The 27,312-nt window shown below is 47.4% G+C and overlaps 1 protein-coding gene across 1 annotated transcript in view; it reads left to right on the top strand.

The window, feature by feature from the left end:
• Window positions 1-10,232: 10,232 nt before the first annotated feature.
• Window positions 10,233-27,312, top strand: part of LOC146180480 (sphingomyelin phosphodiesterase-like) — a 34,657-nt gene continuing 17,577 nt past the window's right edge. Inside the window, exons 1-4 of the mRNA XM_084577793.1 lie at window positions 10,233-10,397; window positions 10,965-11,120; window positions 11,815-12,045; window positions 20,344-20,513. Of these exons, the coding sequence (XP_084433919.1) occupies window positions 10,233-10,397; window positions 10,965-11,120; window positions 11,815-12,045; window positions 20,344-20,513 (722 nt within the window). The remainder of the gene's footprint in view (window positions 10,398-10,964; window positions 11,121-11,814; window positions 12,046-20,343; window positions 20,514-27,312) is intronic.

The following is a 27,312-nucleotide window of genomic DNA, read 5'->3' as shown; positions in this document are numbered from 1 at the left end:
GCGCTTTTTAGTGCAGAACAAAAACTTTCAGGACGCCATGGACTGTAACTCTTTGAAGCTCGCCGACATATTTTCTAATTTATACCGGATGAGAACCGAACATAGCACCTAAATCATGCCCATTTGATTCAGCCGTACGACGAATGTACCCAAGAGTACTCCCGTGTACCAAAGTATCCGTGTATTTGTATCCTTTCTTCATTGCAGTAATAAATAAAAAAGTAATACTCAAGAAATCGACAAAAACAAGAGTTGTCTTTTATTTTATACATATACATCGCTAAGCTTATAAAGCAAAACATCGTTTTTTTCTCCCTTCCTATAGGATAGCGTTCTATTGTTCTTTCTTATTTTTAGCCCCAGGGTAATATCTGTAATTAATGGTACATTTGCAGCGAATGCAATACCATATTATCGACGTTTACTACCCGAAGAACTAATCAATGTTCATTAAGTTTTTCTTTTCAATTAATACTGCTTTTTTATCGACATAACATCGAGAGCCCATCAGCGTATTGTGCAACCCGCAGTCGTTGCCCCGATTCATGAATTGCGCGATGCCTGTACTTCACTTTGAACTATGTCAATGGGACATTTTCATTCGCAGCAAACCGCAAGAACTAGGATGCGGCACGCGCTGCTAATGACGTTGATGGTAGGCCTGGCATCCTGTAACCAGACCTGGCATCGGCCGCGGAGCGTTTCCGAAGATTACTGGAAGGAGCGCTTCCACAAAGCAGCCATCAAGCTGCGCAAGATGGCCAAGGTAAACTTCAAAGAGATCACAATTTATCTGTCCTAATTTTTGCTATTGTAATCCAGTGCAAAATGGATGCCAAGAAGCGTCTGATAAGGCGTTGTGCAGGCATTGCTGCATGATTACCTACTCCACTTCGCAGAATTCGTCGTATTTAGCAATAAAAAAATCACGTTTCCGCCTGGTACCGTAATAGATAGTAGGTGAAGCGGGATTGCAAAGTTTAAAGCCATTCTAAACCTCGTGTTTAATATCGTGGGACAATACCTTATGTATCGTTCCCGTGAACGTGTAAACCACATGATAAACATCCACAAGATGAATAGAAGGCATAATCACGCTCGAATAACGCACGCTGTTTCTTTCAAATCTTTAAAAATGACGGCCTCTTGGCGTACCGTGTCTAAGAGTAGAGACGTCTTCAGCTGGTTAACGCTTAAGTTCTAGCACTTGCTATTTGTAGTGTTACAAAACTGTGCAGGGGTTTTGCAGTGCTGCCTCATGTTGAGTTTCCATCAGGTGCACAAAATGCAGCCCAGGGAGCAATGTGGTATCGGTCACAAAGGAGCCTTTGGGTGTCCCATAAAATCTACGCTGTAACTACACCCGAAACTAAGGCATTGAGCAGCGCAAGCAAAGCACCAAATTGCGTGTGTTGTCAGTGAAAGCAGCTACTTCGCGGTAGGAATAATGATCTAAAAAAAAGGGCCGACGTCACGATACCCTCATTGTGGGCGCTCTACTAGGCGAAGCAGGGGAAACGTCTCTAAGATTTTCAGAAATCGGTGGAGCGAAGAACAAAAGTTGAAAGCTAAAACACAAACAATTAATTCTGGTGTCCCGCGACTGCGGTTCTTCAAAGCAAATTTAAAACATTTCAACTGTGGTTGTTTTCAGAAGTAGCGTCTCGCTTTTTCTACGTTTAATTTGGTTGCAGTAGGAATAAGGAGCTTACCTACTACCCCTTTAGAAGGCCGTTTGGGGATAATGTAATCAATAAATAAGCAGGTGAATTTGACGTGCCTAGGTATGTTTAGTATACCTCGTGCCTCTATGAGATAAACAAACTCAATGTAGGGAGATATACTCTACGTAATATTCTGAAGGAGAAATTTGTTCTACAGTGAAAAATAACCAAACACATTGTAGTGAACCGGAGAAGTAATATCGAGCTCAAATTTTGTGCCCGAAATCAGGTTGATTACCAGCCTCAAGAAAAACGAATTTCTCTGTAGATATCTCAGCCCGATGAGATCGTTTCAGCGTTGTGAAGCATGCTTGACGTGTCGTTTTTGTTTTCAAGGCAAGCCGGCCAACAAAGGTTTTTTCAGCGTCGTCTGAAAGGTTCAAAAGGCACAAAAAATTTGAAAAGTCTGTGAATATTTTGTTTACTTTCTCTGCGTAATTATTGAATAAATTTTATTTTTGGGGCAACCGAAACAAAGGGACTTAGTAAATGCCAGTTTTAAATTATTGCAATCAAAACACTTGACACTGAAGCACTTTAGGACAACCCTGTCTCCTTTACCTAGTGCGAGATCACGTTTTAACCGTATTAACACTAGCATAGTACTTTGCGTCACCTGTCTTTGAGAAGCAATAGAAAGGCAGCTGATACAGGGTTTGAGATGTTTGCACAGGGCAGCCTCCTTTAAAGATGGCATATGGGCCTGTGATCTTGTTGCGTTATCAACCTATAGACGCATCAGGAGCTTCCTTGCTTAGTTGCCAGCCACTTAGCGAAGCCTCAGGTACATGTCCAGGCTTTTAATTATCGTTCGCATGTAACGTCGCAATGGGGGGCCATAAAGATATTGACCTCTTTCAAAGGCCTGGAACTGCACTCAAACAGCACTGAAAAATTATTTTGAAGAAACATAATTTTTGAAAGCTTGAGCAACCTAAACGTTTACGAGATATATCCGTTGTATGGACATTATGTGGCAATATTGTGACATATATACCCTGCATCGCTGGACGTTAAAGAGGATAACGATCAGAAACAGTGACACAGAAGACGACAAAGTGGTAGCAACGTTTAGTGCTAGAAGACGGTTAACGCTGTTGTGATTCTGTGCTTTGTGTGCTGCGTCAACATGGACTAATCTTCGTGCACTAACCGTGCCACGTATCATCGTGGTGGAGGTGACCAAAGATCCCCGTGTGCACACATAAATCCATTTAAGCAGCCGAAAGCTGGATTTGCGCAGTGGCCGCCACCTACCTGGGATCACAACGTCAACAACGGCCACTATGACCACTGAGGCAGCTCCTACCACCGCAATAACATCGGCGCAACCACCCGTCCTCACAAAAATCCGCCACCCTCCGATCTTCAATGGCGAAGACAAGACAGACGTGGATGACTGGCTGGATGAATATGAGCGATGTAGCCGGAACAACCATTGGGACGCGACCATCATGCTGGCCAATCTGATATTCTATTTGGCGGGAACCGCTCGCACATGGTTTCAAAATCACGAGCATGAGCTGGTGACCTGGGAAATTTGCAAGCAAAAGCTTCACGACTTGTTCGGGAAACCCATTGGACGGGCTCTCGCAGCCAAAACTGAACTTTCGTCTCGCGCCCAATCCACCACGGAGTCCTACCTGGCCTACATCCAAGACGTGCTCTCGCTGTGTCGCAAGGCGAACAGCTCCATGCTGGAAAGTGAAAAGGTAGGGCACATCCTCAAGGGCATCGCAGATAAAGCGTTCAACATCCTCTTCTGCATGGATTGCTCTACCGTCAAGTCGGGGCTTCAAGTCTGCCGAAGATTCGAGCAGGCTAAACAACGACGCCTGGTGCATCGCTTTGAGCGCCTTCCGAACACGGCAGCCACATCATCCTGCGATGATCTGGCTCCTCTGCAACAGCCTTCTCAGTCCGCAACAATGACTCGGATCGTCAGGCGAAGACTCGAGGCATTAGATCCTGCACCATTCCCATCTCCAGTGCCTGACACCGTGCCCATGATACAGGCTGTTGTCCGACAGGAACTTGCCAACGTCGGTCTTTCCTCCAACGCCGTACCGCCCTCGTCACCATCGCATCCTGTTCCTGTAGTGGCTGCTACAACCACTAGCCAAGCTCCCCCACGTCGCTGCATTAATCGCAGTCCTGCAGAGTGGCGCACCTCAGATGACAGGCCAATTTGTTTTATTTGCTGTCGAGCAGGCCACACTTCCCGTTATTGCCGCAGTCGCGCCTTCCCCACACCTCGTTCTTATTACAACGCTGACCATCGGTACTACTACGGACCTCGACGCTTCCCTGCCCAACCTAAACAGCTCTGCCCTGCATATGATGGACCTGGACACTTCCCTGCTCACCCAGATGAACCTCACACCGAAGCCGTCTCAAGTGTCCGTAACCCCAGCCAATCTCCATCTCCACGGTCTCGTCGATCTCGTTCACCGCTGCCTCGTCGCAACTCCTCCCCATCATACGCCGGCGCCCACTCGGGAAACTAGCGAGTGCAGCGCCCGGGAGTGACGCTGCATTACCGACCCGGACTGTCAACTCGGAACTGACCCTCGCACCCAGACGTAACCTCATTGACATTTTTGTGGACGGAGTCTCAGTTTCTGCCCTTATTGACACTGGCGCCCACATTTCCGTCCTCAGTTCCTCGCTCCGTCAACGCCTCAACAAAGTCCTCACACCCGCTTCCTCATCTACCGTTCGTGTTGCTGATGGCAATGCAGCTACTGTGAATGGTATGTGTACTGCAAGAGTTACCATTGCCGACCGCCATATCCCTGTCCTATTTACAGTCCTCACCAGTTGTCCTCACGACTTTATATTAGGACTCGACTTTTTAACTGCGCATTCCGCGCTCATTGACTGTTCTTCTGGACTGCTTCATCTGGACCTGCGACTCTGTCCTGACCAACAGGCCTCTGATACTTCAACGCTCCGTCTCCGCTTCTCTACATTTACTCGTCTGCCACCAGAAGCTGCAGTGTATGTGCTCATGACGCCTTTCCCCTCCGTTCCTGATGGCGACTACGTTGTTTGCCCCATAACCGACGTGACACTGCAGCGTAGAATCGCTCTCCCTCATAACATCGTGCACGTAGAAAATAACAACGCTTATATTCCAGTCCTGAACTTCGGCCTTTTTGTGCACGTTCTTCCTGAGGGAATTACTCTCGCCGAACTGACCCCACTGTCTGACGTCACAGTTGGCGCTCTTTTGCCTGACCCTACTGCTAAAGTGTCGACACCACCTACACCGTCCCCATCTCCGGAGGCTCGCATATCAGGAATGGTTGCACATAATTTGCGCCCTGACCGTGCTACAGCACTTACGAGTCTTCTGAATTCGTACAGCGATATTTTCGATTTTGGTGACCGCCCCTTAGAACAAACGTCCCTCGTTACACATCGTATCGACACCGGAGACGCCCGCCCAATTCACAGAAGACCTTATCGAGTCGCTATTTCAGATCGACGCGTCATACAAGATGAAGTGGACAAGATGTTAGCAAAAAACATTATTGAGCCTTCGAGCAGTCCCTGGGCGTCGCTGTCGTGCTTGTTAAAAAGGACAATACCTGGAGGTTCTGCGTTGATTACCGACACCTCAACAAAATTACAAAGAAAGACGTTTACCCGCTCCCCAGGATAGATGATGCCCTCGACTGCTTGCACGGTGCCAGCTATTTCTCTTCCATTGATCTTCGTTCCGGTTATTGGCAGATCGCAGTCGACGACCGGGACCGGGAGAAGACCGCCTTCGTAACTCCCGATGGCCTGTATCAATTCAAGGTGATGCCTTTCGGCTTGTGTAATGCGCCCGCAACATTCGAGCGCATGATGGACTCTCTCCTGCGCGGCTTGAAATGGACGACGTGCTTGTGCTATCTCGATGACGTCATTGTATTTTCTTCTACATTCGAGAGCCATTTTCATCGCCTTGATGCCATTCTTGGCGTCTTCCGAAGAGCTGGCCTTCAGCTGAACTCGAAGAAATGTAGCTTCGGCCGACGTGAACTCAAGGTGCTCGGTCACGTGGTCGACGCCCGTGGCGTTCAACCCGATCCAGACAAATTACATGCTGTAAGGTAATTTCCTACACCCTGTTGTACCAGTGACGTGCGTAGCTTTCTTGGGCTTTGCCCCTATTTTCGGCGGTTTGTACCTAACTTTGCGGAGACGGCTCGTCCACTTGCCAATATTTTGAAGAACGACGCTGCATTTTGCTGGGACCACGAACAATCCGAAGCCTTTTCTGCGCTCATTGCAGCCCAACCCAACCCGCCCGTCCTGGCACACTTCAGTCTTTCGGGACCAACGGAGGTACGCACCGACGCCAGTGGTCACGGTATTGGTGCCATACTCGCCCAGCAGCAGATGGGTCGCACTCGCGTCATTGCTTATGCCAGTCGCCTCCTTTCTGCGGCTGAACGGAATTACTCGATCACAGAACGTGAGTGCTTAGCCTTCGTGTGGGCCATTACAAAGTTTCGCCCTTACTTGTTTGGCCGCCCGTTCTCCGTCATCACCGACCATCATGCCTTATGCTGGCTTTCTACGCTGAAGGACCCTACTGGTCGCCTGGGTCGTTGGGCCCTCCGCCTTCAGGAATACACTTTTTCCGTCGTCCACAAGTCTGGCAGGCTGCACGCTGACGCCGATTGCCTGTCCCGCAACCCGGTAGATCCCCCACCTGCGAGCGAGTGCGACGATGACACATATGTGTTGGCCATCTCTGACCTTTCAAACATTCGCCATGAACAGCGCCTAGATCCCAAGCTTTGCAGCATAATCAATCGCCTCAGCACCGACCACCTTGATGCTACCCTTGCTCTGTTTATGCTCAACAACGGCACTTTATACCGACGGAATATGCGACCAGATGGCGCTGAGCTTCTGCTCGTAGTCCCCGAACACCCGCGTACCACCGTTCTTCAACAGCTGCACGACGCACCCACAGCGGGTCATCTTGGCGTATCGCGTACGTACGATAGCGTCCGCCGCCGCTTCTTTTGGCCAGGCCTCTATCGCTCTGTTCGACGTTACGTTGCTTCTTGTAACCGGTGTCAGCGACGGAAGAAGCCCTCGGCTATGCCTGCTGGATCCCTGCAGCCGATCGACATCGCGATAGACCCGTTTTCCCGAGTTGGCCTTGACCTCCTCGGGCCTTTTCCACTTTCTGCGTCGGGGAATAAATGGATTGCCGTGGCCACGGATTATGCTATGCGCTACGCTGTAACCCGAGCGATACCCACCAGCTGTGCAACTGATGTGGCTGCGTTTCTTCTCCACGACGTCATTCTGCTCCATGGTACTCCACGCCAGCTGCTCACTGACCGTGGCCGTTGCTTTCTTGCTCGAGTAGTCGACGAAATTGTTCGGTACTGCTCCATTAAGCACTATTTTACCACCGCTTACCATCCACGAACGAACGGCCTCACCGAACGCCTCAACCGCACGCTCACGGACATGCTGTCTATGTATGTCTCGGATGATCACCGTGACTGGGATATTAATTGGCCGTTTGTAACGTTCGCGTACAATTCCTCTCGTCACGACACAATGGGCTACTCACCGTTTTATCTTCTATACGGCCGCGACCCTCTCCTTCCTTTTGACAGCGTATTGCCTCCCACCGCTAACGCCAGTTGCCATATTCGTGACGCCATCTCCCGAGCTGACGCAGCTCGTGTTATTGCTCGCCTACGACTGGCCTCCTCCCAAAATTTTCAAAAACGGCGCCATGATTTTCGCCACCGGGATGTCCACTACTCTCCCGGCTCTATCGTCTTGCTCTGGACTCCCGCTCGTAAAGTTAGGCTGTGTGAGAAGCTCTTGCCACGCTACGCAGGACCCTACCGTGTTTTATGGCCAGTCACCCCTGTGACATACGAAGTCGCCCCTGTACATCCGCCGCGACAGTCCTCTATGCCACGCACCGAGATTGTTCATGTCGCCAGAATGAAGCTGTACTACCCTTGCAGTAGTTCGTCCTAGTGCGCACCGGGACTGTGCTTTTCGTGGGGGGGGGGGGGGGGGGGGGGGTAATGTGACATATATACCCTGCATCGCTGGACGATAAAGAAGATAACGATCAGAAACAGTGACACAGAAGACGACAAAGTGGTAGAAACGTTTAGCACTAGAAGAAGGTTAACGCTGTTGTGATTCTGTGCTTTGTGTGCTGCGTCCACCTGGACTAACCTTCGTGCACTAACCTTGCCACGTATCAATATGATTAAGTCGAATTTAAAATTACCCCCCTAAATAGTGCTAATAGCTTAGGAGGTAGCACTACTTAATAGCGCGAAGTTGTAGAGGTATATTGTAGCGCAGCCTATAATACTGATTGATAGTTGTGTTAGTAGTTGTGATTCTAGCCACTTTTTTGATGTATCATTTGTCCACTATTGTGTAGGGTACGCCGTCTGATCTGTAAACCTATTTCACAAAACTGATGGCGGAAAGTCAGAAGAAGCGCGCCTGGTTTGCAAGCCCAATTCTTTTTGTGCCCACAATAGCACTTTTTTTCTTTCTGAAAAAGCCGTTCACACATTGGTTGAATGACGCCATGAATGGTCATTCGAAACCATGTTGATCTATTGGGAAATTTATTTCTTTCTCGCAGCTTTTGGGCCGATGTGTGTTTGCAAAATCTCGTGGTAAGCAATTTCTGTGATGTATTTAGAGATTGAACGTATATTTATTTAGAAGCGGTTGAACAAAAGTGTGCTGGCATTTGGGTTCACTGTCTTTTGAGTCCCTAGCGGAATTGCCAACTTCTACCGCAAAGAAGAGTGCTCGTTTTTCGGAAACGTTTATGGGCCTTAAAAACACTATTTACGACAACTAAATGTCGCTGTAATTTAATGTGTGCCTACTCAGTACGGCACGAGGCGGCCGCATAAGGCCCCTAAACTTTTGCGAAAAACCAGCACTCTTCGGTGCGGTAGATATAGACCGTCTGGTTAGCGACCCTAAGACAGTGAGCCGAAAATACAGTGCACTTTTTTTCAGCCGCTTCTGAATAAATATATGTTCACTCTCTAAAGACACAACTAAATTGCTCACCATAACATTTTGCTAGTACACGTTGGCCCAAAAGCTTCTAGAAATAAATTTACCGATAGATCAGTATGCTGTTCAATTAACTACTCATAACCTCATTCAAACAATATGTGAACTGCCTTCTCAGAAAGAAAAAATGGTATTGCAGGCAGAAAAAAAAATTGAACTTGCATAGCAGGTGCGCTTGTTCTGCCTAACTGTCCACCATAAGTTTTGTGTAGTAGTTTTACAGACCGTAGATGGCGTACGCTTACAAAATAGCAGACACATGTTAAATCGCAAAACTAGCTATAATAAAAACCAGTAACACTACTACTAATCAGCACTATAAGCTGCGCTACAATATGCCTCTACTTAAAGAAAATATTACTAGCGCTAACAAATAGGCAATCACAAATAGGCACACACAACCGGCGCTTACTCTAACTTGGTTTTCGAAACAACACCACATATAAACGTCTTCAACAAAAAAATGCTCCCATACCGTCGGCAGCATATGCATGGTAGTTTAGGCATTCCCTATATAGGGAAACTTCAAAACACGACTTTTACTACTAAATAGTAGTATGTATGTAGTAAAGATTGTATGTGGTGTTGTTTCGAAAAGAAGTTGAAGTGAGCGCCTTGCCTGTGTGCCTATTGGTTAGTGCCTATTTGTTAGCGCTGTTAATCTTTCCTTTTATGAGCGACGCACCAACTAGCCCAGTAATTAGTTTTCCCTTTACTACTTCACTTAAGGTAAATAACACTACATATTGCACTACTAGCATTAACTAGGGCTGCTAATCTTTAGTTTTAGTAATTATTATTGGCGCATAATGATATCTCATCAACATATAGGTTGCTTAAGCTGTCACTATGTCACTAATTGTTTTTCTTCAGAAGCATTTCACAATGCAATCTCACTGCAGTTAAGAGTGTGTGGACGATGTCAAAATTCTATATTGTCCGCTGCCAGAGAAATTGCCGACTCGGCCATACCACGTGAACTCGAGACATCACACGCGAGCTGCAATTCAAAACCTGGAATGTACGTGAGGCCCCGCTGAGTGCCTGGCAACTCAGCAAGGAAGCCCCTGATCAATCGAGAGGTTAATGAAGCTACAAGTTCACATGCCCTCATCGAGTGCTAGTTGTAGACATCACTTACCACGTCATTCTTTCAACAAAATACAACATTTCATCACGCGTACCACCGGAATTTTGTGGCAATTATGGACTCTATGCTATCTCAATGAAATCAACACGAAGCCTGTCGCTACACTTTGCTAATTTCACAGAGCTACTTCGTTACATTGAATCACACGTACGAAAATACGTACCATAATGTGTTGTGCGTATACTTTGTCAAACCACGCGATACTTCTACGCATCATACCATGCTCTACAATGCAGGAGCTGACTGCACTATCATCGTCCAGACAAATGCCGAGCTGCGGCATCTGCAGCTGGGCGGCGGGCAAAGTGCTAAAGGATATTCGGAGCGGTATGTCCGAAGATTTAATCGCCGATAACCTCAGCCATGAATGCAAGCTTGTCGGGATAGCCGGCACTGACCGTGTCTGCGACGGCCTCGTGAAGAATTTCAGGGTACGTCTCGAGCTCACTCATATTAATGCGCTGTCTCGTAGCTATATTATTTGAATTTAGAAAGCCTGGCTCCTCTTTGTTCCTTTTATTTTAACCGTTCTCCTTCCTTTGCTCACGGCGCAGTGCATCAAAATCTTCTGCACAAGAATGTGCTCCATACATGTCTCGTAGCTGTTCACCTACAGTACTGTCATACGAATAAGTGTTTAAGCTGCGTCGTGGGTGGGGTAATCTTTGGTATCCAGTTATAAGTGAAATCATTTCGACTAGAATTTACTACTTACGGCTGTTTGATAGGGCTTTCCTGCCAAGCCACTGATACCCATATGCATTAAATATGCGTGTTTGAGTAGTCGACCTTTGGCAGCTAGTTATTGCAATAAGCTCAGTAGTACAGCGATTTTATTATCTGAGACCGTGGCTTTACCACTGATGTGTAATGGTGTACTTAGTTGTTAAGTCACTGTGTTAGAAGAGATTTGAACAAGAGGCTGATATGTTTTGTGTCCGACGCCTTAAACATGCGCTCTCAACAGGAACAGCAAGAGTACTCATAACTGTGTGCAGGACGAGTTCTTCTATGTGATGAAGCGAACTACTCTAAGCGCCAGCCAGATCTGCAGCTCAGTGCTTGGAGAGGAGTGCGGAGATAAAGAGGCGTTCAATTGGACCATCACTCTGCCGCCACGCCGGAAGTCACAACAAAAGCCTAGAAAGCCCAAGGTATGCCGCCGACCACTATAATCAGCTGTCGTTCTGCGTACCCTGCGAGAGTAATTTCATCTCTCTTCGGTATCCCTTTTCCTCTAACCAGTAGCAGCCATAGCCGTTCTTCCTCGGATACAGCGGCGCTCGTGCCACAAGACTCTGCCTTGTTTAATATTTTCTGCTTCAGACAGAAACCTTCTGCTATATGCGGGCTCGAGCTTAACAAATGTATATAAAATTTACTGCGCTAAATATATTTCTGAGTTGCCAATCAGGAGATCAGGTAATTCGCAACTACCCTACTAAATCATGAAACCTTCCGACATTTTTCTCTCCTGTTAAAGCTTGGCAATCTGTGCGATAACACATACCTTAAATATCAGCTGGCTGCCACTCAGCTGAGGCTATGCGATTACCAGACTCAAAGCACGTTGGAGACATTTTAAAGCCTAACACCTGAAAAAATAATGTTACGACGAATGCATGCATCGCTTATCTGTATACATCCAGCACAAAAGAATTCGTTTCCTTTAACAGTGTCGATTGCCCTATGTGCAACGTCCCTGAAAGGAAAGGAGACACACGCACCATCGACAGTAACAGACTATGTCACATACATCTATTTTCTTTTTCAAAATATTAAGAACTGCATTCAACTAGCGACAATCCTCCGAAGTAATTCCTTCATGGCTTCTCAACAATAATGCAGCAAAGCGCTCTGGTCTTGCGCTTCCTGCACATCAGCGACACCCACGTGGACTTTCGGTACTCGGAGGGTAGCCGCGCTGACTGCCCTGAGCCACTCTGCTGCCGCGAGGAGCACGGCAAGGCCAACTGGATTGCCAACGTTCCCGCAGGCCGCTGGGGCTCCCTGGGCAAATGTGATCTTCCATCAAAAACTTTCGAGAACATGCTGCAGAATGTCCACAAACATCACAAGGCGAGTATGGAATTATCAGTTCAGGGGACAATGGTCTCCAGAAGTACGGAGACTGCACGAATGGGGCAAATGAGCGTTTGCTTTAAAATAAGAGTGGTGTATAACCACAAGAAACACAACTAAGTGTATCACTAACAGAGTACCAATATTGGGCCGATGACCCGACCGCCAGGGATGGGCATTCATACTATAACGGAATTACACCGCTTGGACAGCATCACGACGCTTACACCCGGCGTTTGCCGGCTACCTAATAAAGTTATACATACATACACCGTTTTTTTTCATTGCCACATTTTGTGAGCCACTAATGTTAATCCCACAGGTCATTATCGGCTTATCATGGGATCATAAAGTTGTCTACTAGTGTACTCGGGCATATTAGTCTTATTTCTGGAATTCTATTGCAAGCTCTTTCTCTGTACGTATTTGCTGATAATAAAAATGTCTCACAGCTGAACAATATTAGGCGCGCACTTTAAAGTTTACATGGGCTATTATGACTGGTACCAGTTTAATGCATATCCCCGCATTTTACTAGGGCAGCTATCCGCAAAATCAGTACGCATCTCTCTCGCCTGATTTCAGACGAAAATTTATCGGTCAACTTTGTCGTCGAGAGCGCATGAAAGCATCGAAATAATATATTGTTCCAGAGCGCAGTATCGAGACGTCGACGACGTGCTGGTGAGGTGCAGTGACAAAGACGACGCTCAGGCTGAGCTGGATTCGTTCTTTGGTGTGCGGTGTATGGTGGTGCGTCTAACAGTGAACTAGCGTTTACCGCTTTGTACATTTCTGGAAGTACGTAAGTCATCAAACCTGGATCTTCGTAGTGGCCGCCAGATTGGTACCATCACAATGCAATCCGACGCGACACCTTCTTCAGCGGCACCATCATCTCCCACCATTGTCATGACGCAGTCTCGTGATCCAGCCACCTTTTGTCGACGTCGAAGACTGGCTTGCTACGTACGAGCGGGTCAGCAAGCACAATCATTTGACGCGACCTTCATGCTCGCCAACGTAATCTTCTATCTGGCAGGTACGGCGCGCATCTGGTTTGAGACGCATGAAGACGACATCACATCGTGGGGTATGTGAAAGGAGAAGCTTCGAGACCTATTTGGCAAGCCGATCGGACGCAAGCTCGGCGCACAAAAAGACCTCGCATCCTGTGCCCAACGTTCCACGGAATCATACTTCTCTTATATTCAAGACATTCTAGCCCTATGCCGAAAACCTAACTGCGCCATGTCCGAATTAGACAAGGTGGGCCACATATTAAAGGGAATTGCAGACGATGTTTAGAATCTGCTGCTTTGCAAAGACTGTCCGACGGTCGACTCAGTCATCAAAGTTTGCCGGCAGTTTGAGCAAGCAAAACACCGCCGCATTACTCACCGCTTCGACCGCTTGCCAAACACAGCTGCTACGTCCTCGTGCGAAGATAGTCCAACATTGCAGCAGCCATATAATCTCTCCAACTTGACCAGGATTGTTCGCCGAGAGATAGACGAAATGACACTCGTTGGGTTATCTCCTCAGCCAGCATATCCTACTATAGCCTTAATCCAATATGTCGTTTGCCAGAAGTTCGCAAATGTGGGCCTAAGCACGAATCTGGGCTTCAACTGTGGCCAGCCTTCCCCACAGCCCTTGCTCCAACCTAATGTTCCAGTCGTAGCAGCTGCGGCTCCTACTACGCCCTTTCCGACGCGATACCGCTACTGCTACCGCAGCCCAGACGAATGGCGAACCTCGGATGACCAACACATATGCTTCAACTGCTCACGTGTCGGCCACATTTCTCGCCATTGCCGCAGCCGTTGGGTTCCGCCGCCTCGACCTCGCTACTATCCTGATCGCAGCGCCGACTATGTTTCACACTCAACCTATGTCCGTGATACGTGCTTTCGTGAATTTAAAGGTCCACAGAAACGGTCACCAAGAAGGGTAAACAACGCCATAATACTAATAGATATTGAACCATTCATCATTCTCCCGAAAAAAAAAAAAGCCGATCTAGCTTATGAAACACCAGAGATATCGGAGATTAAAAATGACAATTCCACTTTTCGCTCTCCACTCGTACGCGAAGGAAGTCATAAACAAATAAAGAATACAAGCAAGTTCAAAGCTCCGCCCAGAAATACGTCACTTCGACGAACTTCCGGTTGCCGCGCGCCTGCTCGCTCGCTGGCGTACTCGGGTCAACCCGTCCTTGCTCGCACACGCATGAGGAAATTGCCAATTCGCGCAGCCTAACCGCGGTTACCCAAAACCATGGTTAGCCCATGTTACACGGCGGACCGAACCACGATTACACCACTAACCGCGGTTATCGCAAACCGAGCTTGGCAACCTCGGTTTGCGTCGTTAGCCGAGGCTATGGCGGCGTCTGCTGACGGAGGCTACTCGTCGGCGCCCGAGTGCGCGAAACGGACGAGCGGGTCTGCTTCACAAAGTTATTCATTTGCCTACTATATCACGTTTAAAGATAGAATATGCGGTGTCTACTGTGCCGCCCGACGTCTTCGATTACGGCCGACAGCGCAGCGACTGCGTACTTGTCCTGCCTGCAGTATCGTTTGAATGGCTTGTTTCTAAGTAGAACGCCAAAACGTGCACAGCCTTAGCTGTAATGAAAGTACACGAGTTTGCAACGCTTGCATCACGGGATGCCGCGAGCAGGTTGAAGTAAGCTACACTTTACCGCGGAAGTGGGGCGCGCGAGCGCGGCGAACGACGGCGCCGTGCGTGACCGTCCCTCGTCGTCGCTATGCCTAAATTGTTTCACTTCGAAGCCGCTTCGGTCGGCTCTTTGGAACTGATCAACGCTGTCGTAAATCGTCTACTCATAAAACTGCCTTATTGTGAATCCGATCCTGCCGTAGTAAAAGACTCATAGGATTAGCTCTAGCGACGCATTAATTGCAGAGCTAGTACGAGCAGACCGGATCGGCCGAAATGCACCAGAGGCAGCTGGCTTGAGCAGGCACTTGCCTATATAACGGCTATCGCTCTTACCAGCAATTCGCTGCTGATCAGCGATCCTCACAAGGGCTTCCTACTTGATATTCGGCTCAGTACTCCAGACGTCAAACTTTTTAGCATGCTTTATTTCCGACATCGGCGCTAAAAAACGCACGTGGCCAACAAACCACACTGACTTTCTTCGCTGTACGACGCTTACGCCCACTTTCATGCGGAGCTCTCTATTGGCCTCGAGTTCGAGCAGAGTCGCCACCTTGCGGCTCAGCGGCGAAACCTACTCAGTGTGGATGCGTTTTCGCGTCGCGGGCCAGCCTGCAGTGATTTAAGCGCGTGCATGCGGCTTGTACAGGAGTGTTTTTGTTTGTTTCGCGGTTCCTGTGAGATTTTGCTTACCTATATGCCTCTGGCAAAATAAATATGAACACTCTATAACCCTACGCGTCATTAAAAAATATATATATACTTGTCCGTATCGAGCATGTCATGCTTTGATAAGGACATCATCCATCGCGGTCTTGTAGAGGTCTTCGGCGCTTGAGATCCTTTGACATGCAATGTCTCAAACGAAGTGGTACTGTCGTTACCGCCGTGTCAAAGCTATACAGTTCGCTGCCGTCAATAAAGGTTAATGCAAACGCTCAGAAATTGCATATTCCCGTTTCTCTTTGGAATACCGCAACTACTAAAACATATGCCACCGCAGACTGCTTCACATAGCAGAATGCAGTTTGAACAGGCCACTCTATGCCTGCTATGCTGTAGAGTTGTGTGAGTACTTTTTTTTTTGCTTTTAAACCTCTGTCGCGGTGTCCCAATGGTAAGGGCGCTCGACGGCTGATTTCGATAACGGGGAATTCAATCACAACCGTTTCGAAAGGCGCTCCTCTGCTGTGGGATTTGACTGCACAATAAACAATCCTACGTGGTAAATGTGGTGTTAATAATGAAAGAAAAAAAACGACACCAAAATCAGCCTCTGCAATCATCAGTCCCAGCCGATGCCGCTTTCATGCGTTAAACCCCGGCCAATATGCATTTCTTTTCTTTTTTTGTTGTTGTTGAAGGCTTCTGTGCATCCGTAAAAGTTTTAGTGACCACATTTTGCTTTAGAGAAATGCTCGAATGTTTGGGAAACATATTCCCTGCACCTAATTGTTACCATAAATATTACATAATACACCTAGATTAATGCACATTACTGGTAGCCTATTATAATCATTTTAATCCCTTTTTATCCAAGTGCTGCCTTCCGAGCAAACTCATCGTTTCTGACAAGGGCAGTAAAACAGCTTCAGGCGGGCTGAAATATCAGTGTTTAGTTGGGGAATAAATACATCTTTATAGTCGCATGATAAGATGACCTCCATTTCTTTTGGAGTAGTTTTATATCCAGCATCTGTTTTGGAAGCAACCCTAATATTTTACTTCGCATAACATTTAGTCACTGCTAAATAATTCCGGACGTGCAAGCTGGGTTTCGCAAGGGCAGAGGAACTAGAGACCAAATTGCCAACCTTCGCTGGATCATGGAAAAAGCAAGAGAGTTCCAGAAACCCATCTACTTCTGCTTTATTGATTATGCGAAAGCATTTGACTGCGTAGATCACAGCAGATTGTGGCAAGCTCTCCAAGAGATGGGAGTTCCAATTCAACTCATCAGTCTCCTCAGGAACTTGTATGAAGGGCAAGAGGCCACAGTCAGAACTGGGCATGGTCTTACTGATTGGTTTCCGATCGAGAAAGGAGTGAGGCAAGGCTGCATACTGTCGCCCTGCCTATTTAACCTATATGCAGAGTGCATCATGAGGAAGGCCGGTCTGGACGAGTCTTCAGCTGGAGTGAAGATTGCTGGAAAACGTATCAACAACCTTATATATGCGGATGATACCACTTTAATGGCAGAAATTGAAGTGGAACTCAAGAGACTTCTGATGCGCGCACAAGAAGAGAGTGAGAAGTTTGGGCTTAAACTGAACATTAAAAAGACAAAGATCATGGTGTCTTGCCCTATCAAGTCCTGGAGCATCAATGGACAAGAAGTGGAAGCTGTGACAGATTTTCTCTTCTTGGGCTCCAAGATTACCTCAGAAGGAGACTGCAGCCATGAAATTAGGAGACGCCTGCTTCTGGGAAAAAGAGCAATGGTTAGCCTTGACCGCCTAGTAAAGAGCAGAGACATTAGTCTGCCAACCAAGATCCGTATAACTCGTGCTATGGTCTTTCCAGTTGTGATGTATGGATGCGAGAGTTGGACTGTGAAAAAGGCTGACCGCCGAAGAATTGACGCATTTGAATTGTGGTGCTGGCGAAGACTCTTGAGAGTTCCTTGGACTGCCAGAAGATCAAATCAGTCGATATTGTCGACCATAAAACCTGAATGCTCATTGGAGGGTGAAATTCTAAAGTTAAAGCTCAGCTACTTTGGTCATCTGATGAGAAGAGAGGAGTCGCTGGAGAAAGATTTGATGTTGGGAAAGGTTGAGGGTCGGCGGAAAAGGGGTAGGCAGCGAACGCGGTGGTTAGATGGCATCCTCGGGGCACTGCAGATGAAGTTATGTGATGTTAGGAAGATAGTGAGAGACCGGTAAGCGTGGCGTGACATGATCCATAGGGTCACGAAGAGTCGGACACGACTGAACGACTGAACTGAACTGAAATAATTAGTGACAAAGAAATTTTCAGCCTGTAAAATTGCTTCCCAGAACATGAGAATGCCCATGCGCAGTTTATAACGATGTCTTCGCAGCAGGTAATTCGTAGCTTGCACTTTAACGTTACTGAAAATTAATCGCTGATTATTGTAAATTCTGTCAAGTGTGTAAAAGTTCTCTCACACGGTGAAATGTATTGGCATTGCAAAACAAAATAATTACACTACTAATTTACTGTTTTATATTAACATTACACACATCAGAAATGCCGTATACTTTCTTCGATTTCAGGAAATCATTTACAGTTAGTAGCGAATGCAGTAGTACACTATCACATTCTTTGACAGTGGCCGCAAAAAGCATCTCGGCAAATTCAATCCACTCAGCGCTGTACACGTGAACAATCAGCTTTCCTGTGCGGCGAGTGTCCTGTATAGTGTCGGCGTGATCTCATTTTTGGGGAATACTTGTGCGTGGTTGTCTGGGTCAGAGTTGATTTGAACTCAGTCTAAAGCAACTCGTCATGCAGTGCGTTGCCAGTGCTGCACTTAACCTGCTTAATCCTCGAGTCAAGATTGATATAATGAACCAGGCTTTCTCGATTCAATCTAGAGTACTGCAGGTATCTGCGTGGGCTTGACACTAAATTCGCCGGTCTTACTCGCATGAGACACGCGCAAACTGTTTAAAAGTCGATAAGAAAAACAAAGCTGTCATTAGGCAGGCCAAAGCATTAGGCGCGTGAGCGCGGTACAGCGCAAGAAACGTGCAAAGTAAATCTAGAAGTCTGGTGGTTGCGTGCTTTGTTTTCCTAAACTCCGCTCTTCTTCTGCTGCATTGGCGGAATCCTTGGATCGGTTTCTGCGATATTGCAGAAATACTGCAGAAGACACGTTTTCATTGTCAACAAACCCGCCGTTAACTCGGACGCAGACCTACGCAGCGTGTGTTTCTGCGAGCGCCGCCGGCTGCCGATCCACACTACCGGAGTGACGGTGGCGCCACCTCTACACCTCTAGGTCGATCTCGCGGCGAATTTCCTCCGAAGTTTCTGAAGTGCTCCGAAGTTTCTGAAGCGCCTTCATTCTCCCGGTATTGAGATCAAGACGGCACTCTTTTCTGTGCTGATAATGACACCTTTGGACACCTTGTTCCTTATTGCTTATTCATCCTACAAATCGTGCTGCCACTCTTCTCGTGTCCTGGGGAGAGAGGGGTAATTCGAAAAGTGCATAATGACAACTTTGACCTTTGACTACACCATTTAGAGTGCAAAAGCGCTATTTCACACTCATTTTAAATATTTAGCTTGCATCTTCCAAGCTTCACCGAAAACAAATATTGGGGCGGGGCGATTTCCAAAGGCGGGTTTTTCAGAGCCCGCTAGCAGCAAGGAAAGTCGCAGCTATCGCGACAGCCGATTACGCCACGGGATAACCTGCAACTTAGCACCATGTTGTGTGCTGTACGCTGGCGTCTTCATAAACCTCTTCTCAAATGAAATTGTATGTGTAACGTTAATAGATAGGAAGCGTTCAGAGTGGGTCAGGGACATACTTCGAGTTACTGATATTCTAGCCATAATTAAGAATAAGAAATGGGTATGGGCAGGGCATGTAGTTCGAAGAAAGGATAATCAATGGTCTCTAAGAGTAACCAGTTGGATTCCGAGCGAAGGTAAGCGTAGCAGTGGCCGGCAGAAGATTAGGTGGGTGAATGAGATTAAGAATATCGCAGGGGTCAAGGATGCAGCTAGCACAGGGCCAGGTTAATCGGAAGAAAATTGGAGAAGCATGCGCCCTCCAGTGAATATAGTCAGGCTGATGATGATGATGTTAAAAGTAATCGCCGTTCAAACTAAGGTTTACCTACTTTGAAGTCCTACTAATTTTCGCACCAATTGGGCGACTGTATCTACATATTTTTTCTAAAAGGACACACAATGCTTTTCAATTAAGGAAACGACGGAATAGGTGAAAAGCATTTAGGTTTAGTCAGTTTGGCCAGAGGCTCAGAACGGTTCGAGAAAAAAACATAATCAAGCTGAAAAGAAATTGGGGTAATTCGATTTTCAAAAGGGAATCCAAACTTGGATCTTCGTATTTTGAGACAAACATGCTAACCATAAGCCAAAGGCTTATCAATAATGGCTTAGGGCGAGACGGACGAGGACAAGGGAGGAAAACAGGACAAGCGTTAACTTACAAATGAAATTGAAAGCGAAAAAAAAAGACTGTATGAGTTCAAGAAATCCATCTCCATCAAGGTGCTTAGCTATGCACTTCTTTCGATCAAATGGAATAGACAAAGAGCGCAATGCATTTATAAGTTTGGACTTCAACACGTAGGTCATGTTCAGTGAGATAAATCATTGCTATGTGGGTTTAGAAAATTGGATTTATGGAGGCAAGGATTACGAAATTACCTTGTGTTCAGCCGGTCGCAATATGTGCATGAAAAAAAAAAACTTTTTAAATGCAGCTAGGCATTATTTGTGTTTAGCATTTTAAAATCATAACTTTGAATACACTTAATGTTTTGCTGAATTTTAGGAAGAAATAAAATATGACCTGTGTATTTTTTTGAGCTTACAGTGCACGTTGTACTCACGTGTTGCGTCTTGTTTACTGATGCTTGTGCTGCGATGCAGATAGACTACGTGATATGGACCGGAGACATGGTCCCCCACGACGTGTGGAACACATCTCGTGAAAGCAACTTGGCCATAACAAAGTACACGGCTGATGCGATCGCCAAGTTTCTACCAGGAGTGCCTGTCTTTCCCACAGTAGGGAACCACGAGGGACACCCAGCGAATTGGTGAGCATGGGCAAGCGCAGGACTCTGTGTGTAATAGACTAACCTATATTTAAAACAGACTCTACTCGCGAACTAAAGACAAGTTGTGCATTCTGCCTTTAGCGGGGCTACTGCGTCCCTTATTCAGGTTCAAGATTATGACGCCCGAATAATAAACTGAACCAGCTCTATGGCGGGTCGCGAAACAGGAGAAAGCATGATCCTGATGGCAATTTGTGTCAAAGCCAGGAAAAGGCGCAATAGCGAGGGCCCCTGTCGGACGCCTTGAACAATACGGTCACTGTCGCAAGTCTTTGTGCACTTTTTCTAATATGCGTATAGTCAAGGCGTAAAGGCGCGGACACAAGTAAACGGAGCACGCTTGATCATTCACCATAATAGGCTGTATACTACTCTACTTGATAGATCTACAGTAACGTATGACCTGCGAACACGAAAAAAACTTGTACCTATTACTCGAACCAACTATAGAAAACAGAAATTAACTTTTCAGGTGCCATCCCTAATCAACAACACACCAAATGTGGAATTTTCATTGGCACCTAGGGTATTTAAAAAGAACGTAAGACAATATTTAAATGAATATCCCCTATTATTGCAATGGTGGTAGTAACTGTATTTTTCTCATATACAATCTTTTTTGTGTAAATAATTTTTGCTTTTAGTGTAAATATTTATGTTATTGACAGCGTGATCTGTTGATTTGTATATCCAATGAATACTGCATGTATTCATATCTTTTACATATCGTATGTAAGTGTTGCATAATGTTTTTATTTTATTTTATATACACTAGAGGTGTGTGCTGTTGTCTGTTTTGGGAGCCAAGGCCCAGTCAGGCTTGTCGCCTTTTGCCTTGGCTTCCCCTTTCTTGTAAAAGAAAGAAATAAACTTTAACTCCAACTCCAACTCCAAATAAAAACCACACCTTATGCATGGGGATAAGAAAACAATATTTGTCCAATGAACGGGTGCTGCCGTCTACGGCTGGTTCGCACATACCACGACTGCCAGTTTATATTATATAACACGTGAAAAAACTTGGGAACGAAATTGCGCGTTCCGTGTACTTTTATCTGCACAGGTACATACGTCTCAAGTAATTTAGATCCTGGTGTGCACCACAGTAGTTAGAATGAGCGGCAACTAACTAAAAAAAATGTATATCAATCAGACAGGCTGAACATATAGCGTCCTTAGGCACTGCTCCGCAACTTCTCATGAACGGATTGGACTTGTTGAAACACATCAAAAAGAAAATCTCTGGACTTCACTATGTCATGGAAGTCGTTTAAGCAAGCTAAAGTTTGGAAATCAAATATTCACATGTTTGCAGCTTTAATAAAAATGTTTGCTCTAAAATTAATTTCTAAACCGGATCAATATTCCAAGCATTTCTTTTTAGTTTTGCTGGCAAGAATAAAAAGACAAAATGTATCATTTTAGTTTTTGATCTCAAGTAGCTGGGGCGAAACTGGGCGGTGCGGGGCGCCGTGGCGACTTGCTCTATTTATTTTTCCTGCGCACCGACATGCGCTGGGTTAGAAGCGGAGAAGAGGATCGTCATTTCCGATCGCGCATATTCTTGGTGCTAATGAAGCAGTGAGCATGAACATTTTTGCGTTACAGAGAGGACAGATGTGATGCCTATTGCTCGTGCCCGTTTTCTGCTTTAAAAACAGCTTTTCATGTACCCTCTAAATAGAGAAAGTCAGATATTCCAGAGCGGCATATTTTTTCTACAGCAAAATCGTATTTTCTGTCTCATGACGATATGTCGGCGTTTTAGGGCTGACGCACGGGTCACGCTCACACCGGAAGAGCTTGGGTCTGTGTTGAGCATTATGTTGTAGCATTTTCCGCTCAGTTGTTAAAAAACTGCACGGCTCGCTTCAGATATTTGAAATCTCATACTGCGGCTCATCCAGTAACGTTCAGTGTTCACAAGAAAGTATAACTATAACTAACAAAGTAGTAATATAAACTCGTATATGCTCACTGCAATTTGTATACTCGCGATTCTGATTGCCCAAAAGACTTTGCGCGTGGTAATGGCGGAAATGTAATCTTAGTGGGCGGTTACGACACCCCACAGTGTGTAATTGAAGCACAGTAATGATGATGTATAATTTTATTATTTTTGGCTATTATGTTTTTGTAATAGTTGCGTGTTATACTGAACTGATCTATTTCCTTCATATGCAAGAAATACCGATTTAAAAACGAGATAAAGCAATAAAAATTAAATATCTGCGTTATGAGGTGCTCTATTGTCAACATGTAAACGTTATACTTTTGCTTCTATTAGTACTGCAAAGACCATCTGCTATAGCAATATTCATTACCGGATATAATTTATACTGCAAGATGTTTTCTCCGCGACATTTCTCAGAATTTATGATTTTCGAATTCAGCAACAATACCTCTCGCCCGCGCACTGTATGATGGCGATTTTTTCGCTACCATGCAGTCTCCGCAACTGTTTCGTTCACTAATCTCCTTATGGGAGCACGAGACGGCGCAGAAAAGGACACTTACATGACCAGTGCATTCTTGTGGTCTCAGAAGCAAGAATAACATTATGATCCAAGAGAAGGGAGAATGACATTATTATCACAAGCGTGCATTTTCCCTTAATTCTCGTGATGTGACCTGCACTTACGGTCACATCGATGCTGCCCAGTCCACAAAACTCCCAGTACCAAATCACAGTGTCGACCATAGCTAGTTTTTTCTCACGATCAAGCTAACTATAACATAAAAACGCTACACATGCTCATGTTGGCGCCAGAAACAATGAATTCTGCTTTCCGTCACAGTACTGTCTTGTGGACAGCTTCTTTTCTTCCTACAACGGTACGTGTTAATAAAGTAACATCCACCCACCATAAACGCGCTTCATACCATATTGTAGCGTGTGCAACAACAGCCGCTAGGCGGCTGCTCATCGAGAGTCTCGTGCACGGACTCGAAGAAGTGCCCCGTGGCGTTCGAGAAGAAGCTGAAGTTAGCTGCCGTCTCTCGGTGCTCCGACCCTGATCTTCTGCGCCTGCTAGCTCAACCCCCCATTAAAACCCAACCTTCTGGTTACGGGCCTAAACGGCTACGTGACATTGGTGGAGGTGAGGCCTTGAACTACATGTCTCGGGCCTCTCGCAGCCGCTCATCGAGTCCCAACCGGCTTCCGCTCGTATCTACACCCGTTCATCGCTGCAGCCGTCGCCTCTAGGGTCTGGCGCCGGAACTCGCTCCTCTACCTGAACCTACGCCAGCTGACCAGCATTTAGAGACTTCTGAAATGGCCCAGGCAAGTCAGCATCAGTTGCTGCTTCAGCAGCCTCGTACGCCCCCCAGTTTCCATGGCGGTACTGGGGAAGATGTCGACGACTGGATCGACCAGTTCGAGCGAGTGGCGCAATTTAATCAGTGGAACCCGGCTCAGAAGCTGCGCAATGTGTATTTCGCGCTTGAAGACTGTGCTAAAACGTGGTATGAGAATCGGGAGGCCAGTCTTCAAAACTGGGATTCCTTTCGCCAGCAGCTGCGGGAAACCTTTGCCAACCACGACCGCCGTGATCGCGCACGCCGCCTCCTAGAAGCTCGTGTCCAACTACCTAACGAAAGTGTGGCCATGTTCGCCGAGGACGTGACGCGTCTTTGCCGACGGGCTGATCCCGACATGACGGAATCAGTGAAGTTGCGCCACCTGATGCAGGGCGTAAAAGAACCCCTCTTCGCTGGTCTGGTTCGGAGTCCACCTCAAACCGTCGCGGACTTCATCAATGAAGCTACCCTCATTGAGCGAGCCCTGCAGCAAAGATACCGGCGCACGTAGTCTGCCTGTGGTCAGCCCTTCAGCAGTGTGGCCACATTGAACAGGTGCACTGACGATCACTCTCTGCGTGAGCTGATCCGCGAGGTAGTTCGCGAGGAGCTCCTCAAGTTCAATCTTGGATCGCCTAACCCGACTGCCATGGCTGTCAACGAAGCCGTGCGGGAAGAAATACGTCAGACATTGTCACCGCCTGAGTCACTGTCGGAGCCACGTTCTATGAACTACGCAGCGGCTCTTCGTCGGCCTGCAGTGCCTCCTGCGCAACAGCTTCGTTTAGAAGCACAGCCGCCGCCCACTTTGCAGCCACCGTTCTACCAACCGTCCTACCAGCCGCCATCCCAGCAGAGCCTCGTCATGCAGCCGTCCGCTCCTCAGCCACTGTTCTACCAGCCGCCATCCCAGCAGAGCCCCGTCATGCAGCAACCGGTTCGGAAGGCAGACGTCTGGCGCACTCCTCGCCAACGGCCGCTGTGCTACCACTGCGGAGAACCCGGCCACTTGTACCGTCGTTGTCCATACCGGGAACTCGGTCTTCGGGGTTTTGCTCGTGATTCCCCGCGTCCCCGGGTCGGCGAACGCCCTCCAGAAATCGAAGAGTATCTGGCAACCCGTGCAACCTCTTCGAGCGACAGTACACAGTCTTCTCCCGTGCGCTACTCGTCACCCGGCCGCCGTGAGTTTAATCATGTGCCGAGGCGCCGGTCGCCAAGCCCACACAGGGGAAACTGAAGGCGGCGACCTCAGGGGGGCAGGTTGCTGACCAACGGAATCGATGTCCCGAAGACCCTCCCGTGACGACTGAGCCCGATGCTGTGACTACGATGCCTCCGCCGCCCCATGAACCCGAAACTCCCAGTCAACCTCAAGCCGATCACGTTGTTAGCGCCGACCTTTCCGTTCTCGTCGACGGACACCCAGTAACCGCTTTGGTAGATACCGGAGCAGACTTTTCAATAAGCAAGAATTTCGCAGATCGGCTCTCCAAGGTTAAAACTGAATGGCTGGGGGCGCAAATTCGTACTGCTGGCGGTCACCTTATGACGCCGATCGGACGATGCACTGCCCGAGTAACCATCGCCGATTCAGCCTTTGTAGCCGTTTTTGTTATCCTGCCACACTGCTGCAAGGACGTCATACTCGGCATGGACTTTTTACGTGAGCATGGGGCCATTATTAATGTTCCTCGCCGTACTGTCACGTTTTCGACGCCTGCAACGACGACCGCTGACTCCGAACGACGCCACGCACCTTTACGCATCGTTGACGCGGACGTATCTATGCCGCCACGTTCGTCTGCTCTCGTCACAGTCAGGTGCGACGACCAGTCCTGTGCTGCCGGCGTTGCCGAACAGAACACAGAGCTTCTGTTACAGATGAACCATTAGTCAGATGAACTATACCGCGTTGCACGCGGTATAGTTCATCTGACTAATGGTCTAGCTCACGTGCTGATTACGAACTTCGGGAACGAACGGCAACGCATCGCTAAAGGCACCACGGTAGCCTACTTTGAAGGTGTCGCAGAAGCAGCCCACGACTGCTTTGTTCTTGAGACCAACGCGTCTGCCAGCCAAACGCCCAACTTCGACCCTGATGTGAATCCCGCTCTATCATCGGCAGAGAAGGACAGACTCGTCGGGCTACTCTTTCAGTTTCAAGACTGCTTCTCATCCACCTCCGCGGTTAAACAGACGCCCTTGACCAAGCACCGCATAATAACCGACGACCGCACCCGACCAGTCCGACAGAACCCCTACCGAGTGTCACCGCGGGAACGCGAAGTCATTGCTCAACAGGTAGACGAGATGTTAAATGACGGTGTCATACAACCATCGAGGAGTCCCTGGGCTTCTCCTGTTGTCCTCGTTAAGAAGAAAGACGGAAGTTTAAGGTTCTGTGGGGACTACCGTAAGCTCAATCAAGTCACAAAGAAAGACGTCTACCCGCTGCCACGCATTGATGACTCATTAGACCGGTTGCGCCAAGCGCGCTACTTTTCATCGCTTGATCTTAAGAGCGGTTACTGGCAGATCGAAGTCGATGAACGTGATCGCGAGAAGACAGCGTTTGTCACGCCCGACAGACTTTATGAATTCAAAGTCCTACCTTTCGGATTGTGCTCCGCTCCAGCGACATTCCAGCGAATGATGGACGCAGTTCTATCTGGTCTTAAATGGCAGATGTGTCTAGTCTACCTGGACGACGTTGTTGTGTTTTCAGCAACGTTCGAGGAACACCTCCAACTTCTCTCCGCTGTGCTACGGGCTATCAGATCTGCCGGCCTCACGGTAAAACCACAAAAGTGTCACTTTGGCTATGAAGAGCTCCTGTTCTTTGGCCACGTCGTCAGCCATCGAGGAGTTCGTCCCGATCCCGCTAAAACAACAGCGGTCACCAAATTCCCTACTCCATGTAACAAGAAGACAGTTCGCCGTTTCTTGGGCCTCTGCGCCTATTACCGCAGGTTTATTGAAAACTTTTCACGCATTGCCGCTCCGTTGACACGTCTCACCCGGGATGATGTCACCTTCACCTGGACGGACGAAGAGCAAAAGGCATTCGACGAGTTACGGCACCGCTTGCAGACAACACCTGTGCTTGCCCATTTCGATGCGAATGCCGAGACTCTGGTCCACACAGATGCCAGCAACATGGGTCTAGGTGCTGTACTCGTCCAGTGGCAAGACGGTGCCGAGCAAGTTATCGCATACGCCAGCCGGACTTTGTCCCGTGCCGAATCGAACTATTCCACCACCGAAAAAGAATGTCTGGCTGTTGTATGGGCGGTGATGAAATTTCGACCCTATCTTTATGGCCGGCACTTTCTGGTTGTGAGTGACCATCATTCTTTGTGCTGGTTAACGAACTTGCGAGACCCCTCCGGACGCCTTGCACGATGGAGTTTACGGCTACAGGAGTTCGACATGACCATCGTGTATAAGTCTGGACGTCAGCACAACGACG

Source organism: Amblyomma maculatum, chromosome 8 (genome assembly GCF_055883805.1).
Source record: "Amblyomma maculatum isolate TAMU_Amacu chromosome 8, ASM5588380v1, whole genome shotgun sequence".
NCBI lineage: Eukaryota > Metazoa > Arthropoda > Arachnida > Ixodida > Ixodidae > Amblyomma > Amblyomma maculatum.
Note: the sequence above shows the minus strand (reverse complement) of the source record. Positions and strands in the feature narration are given on the sequence as shown.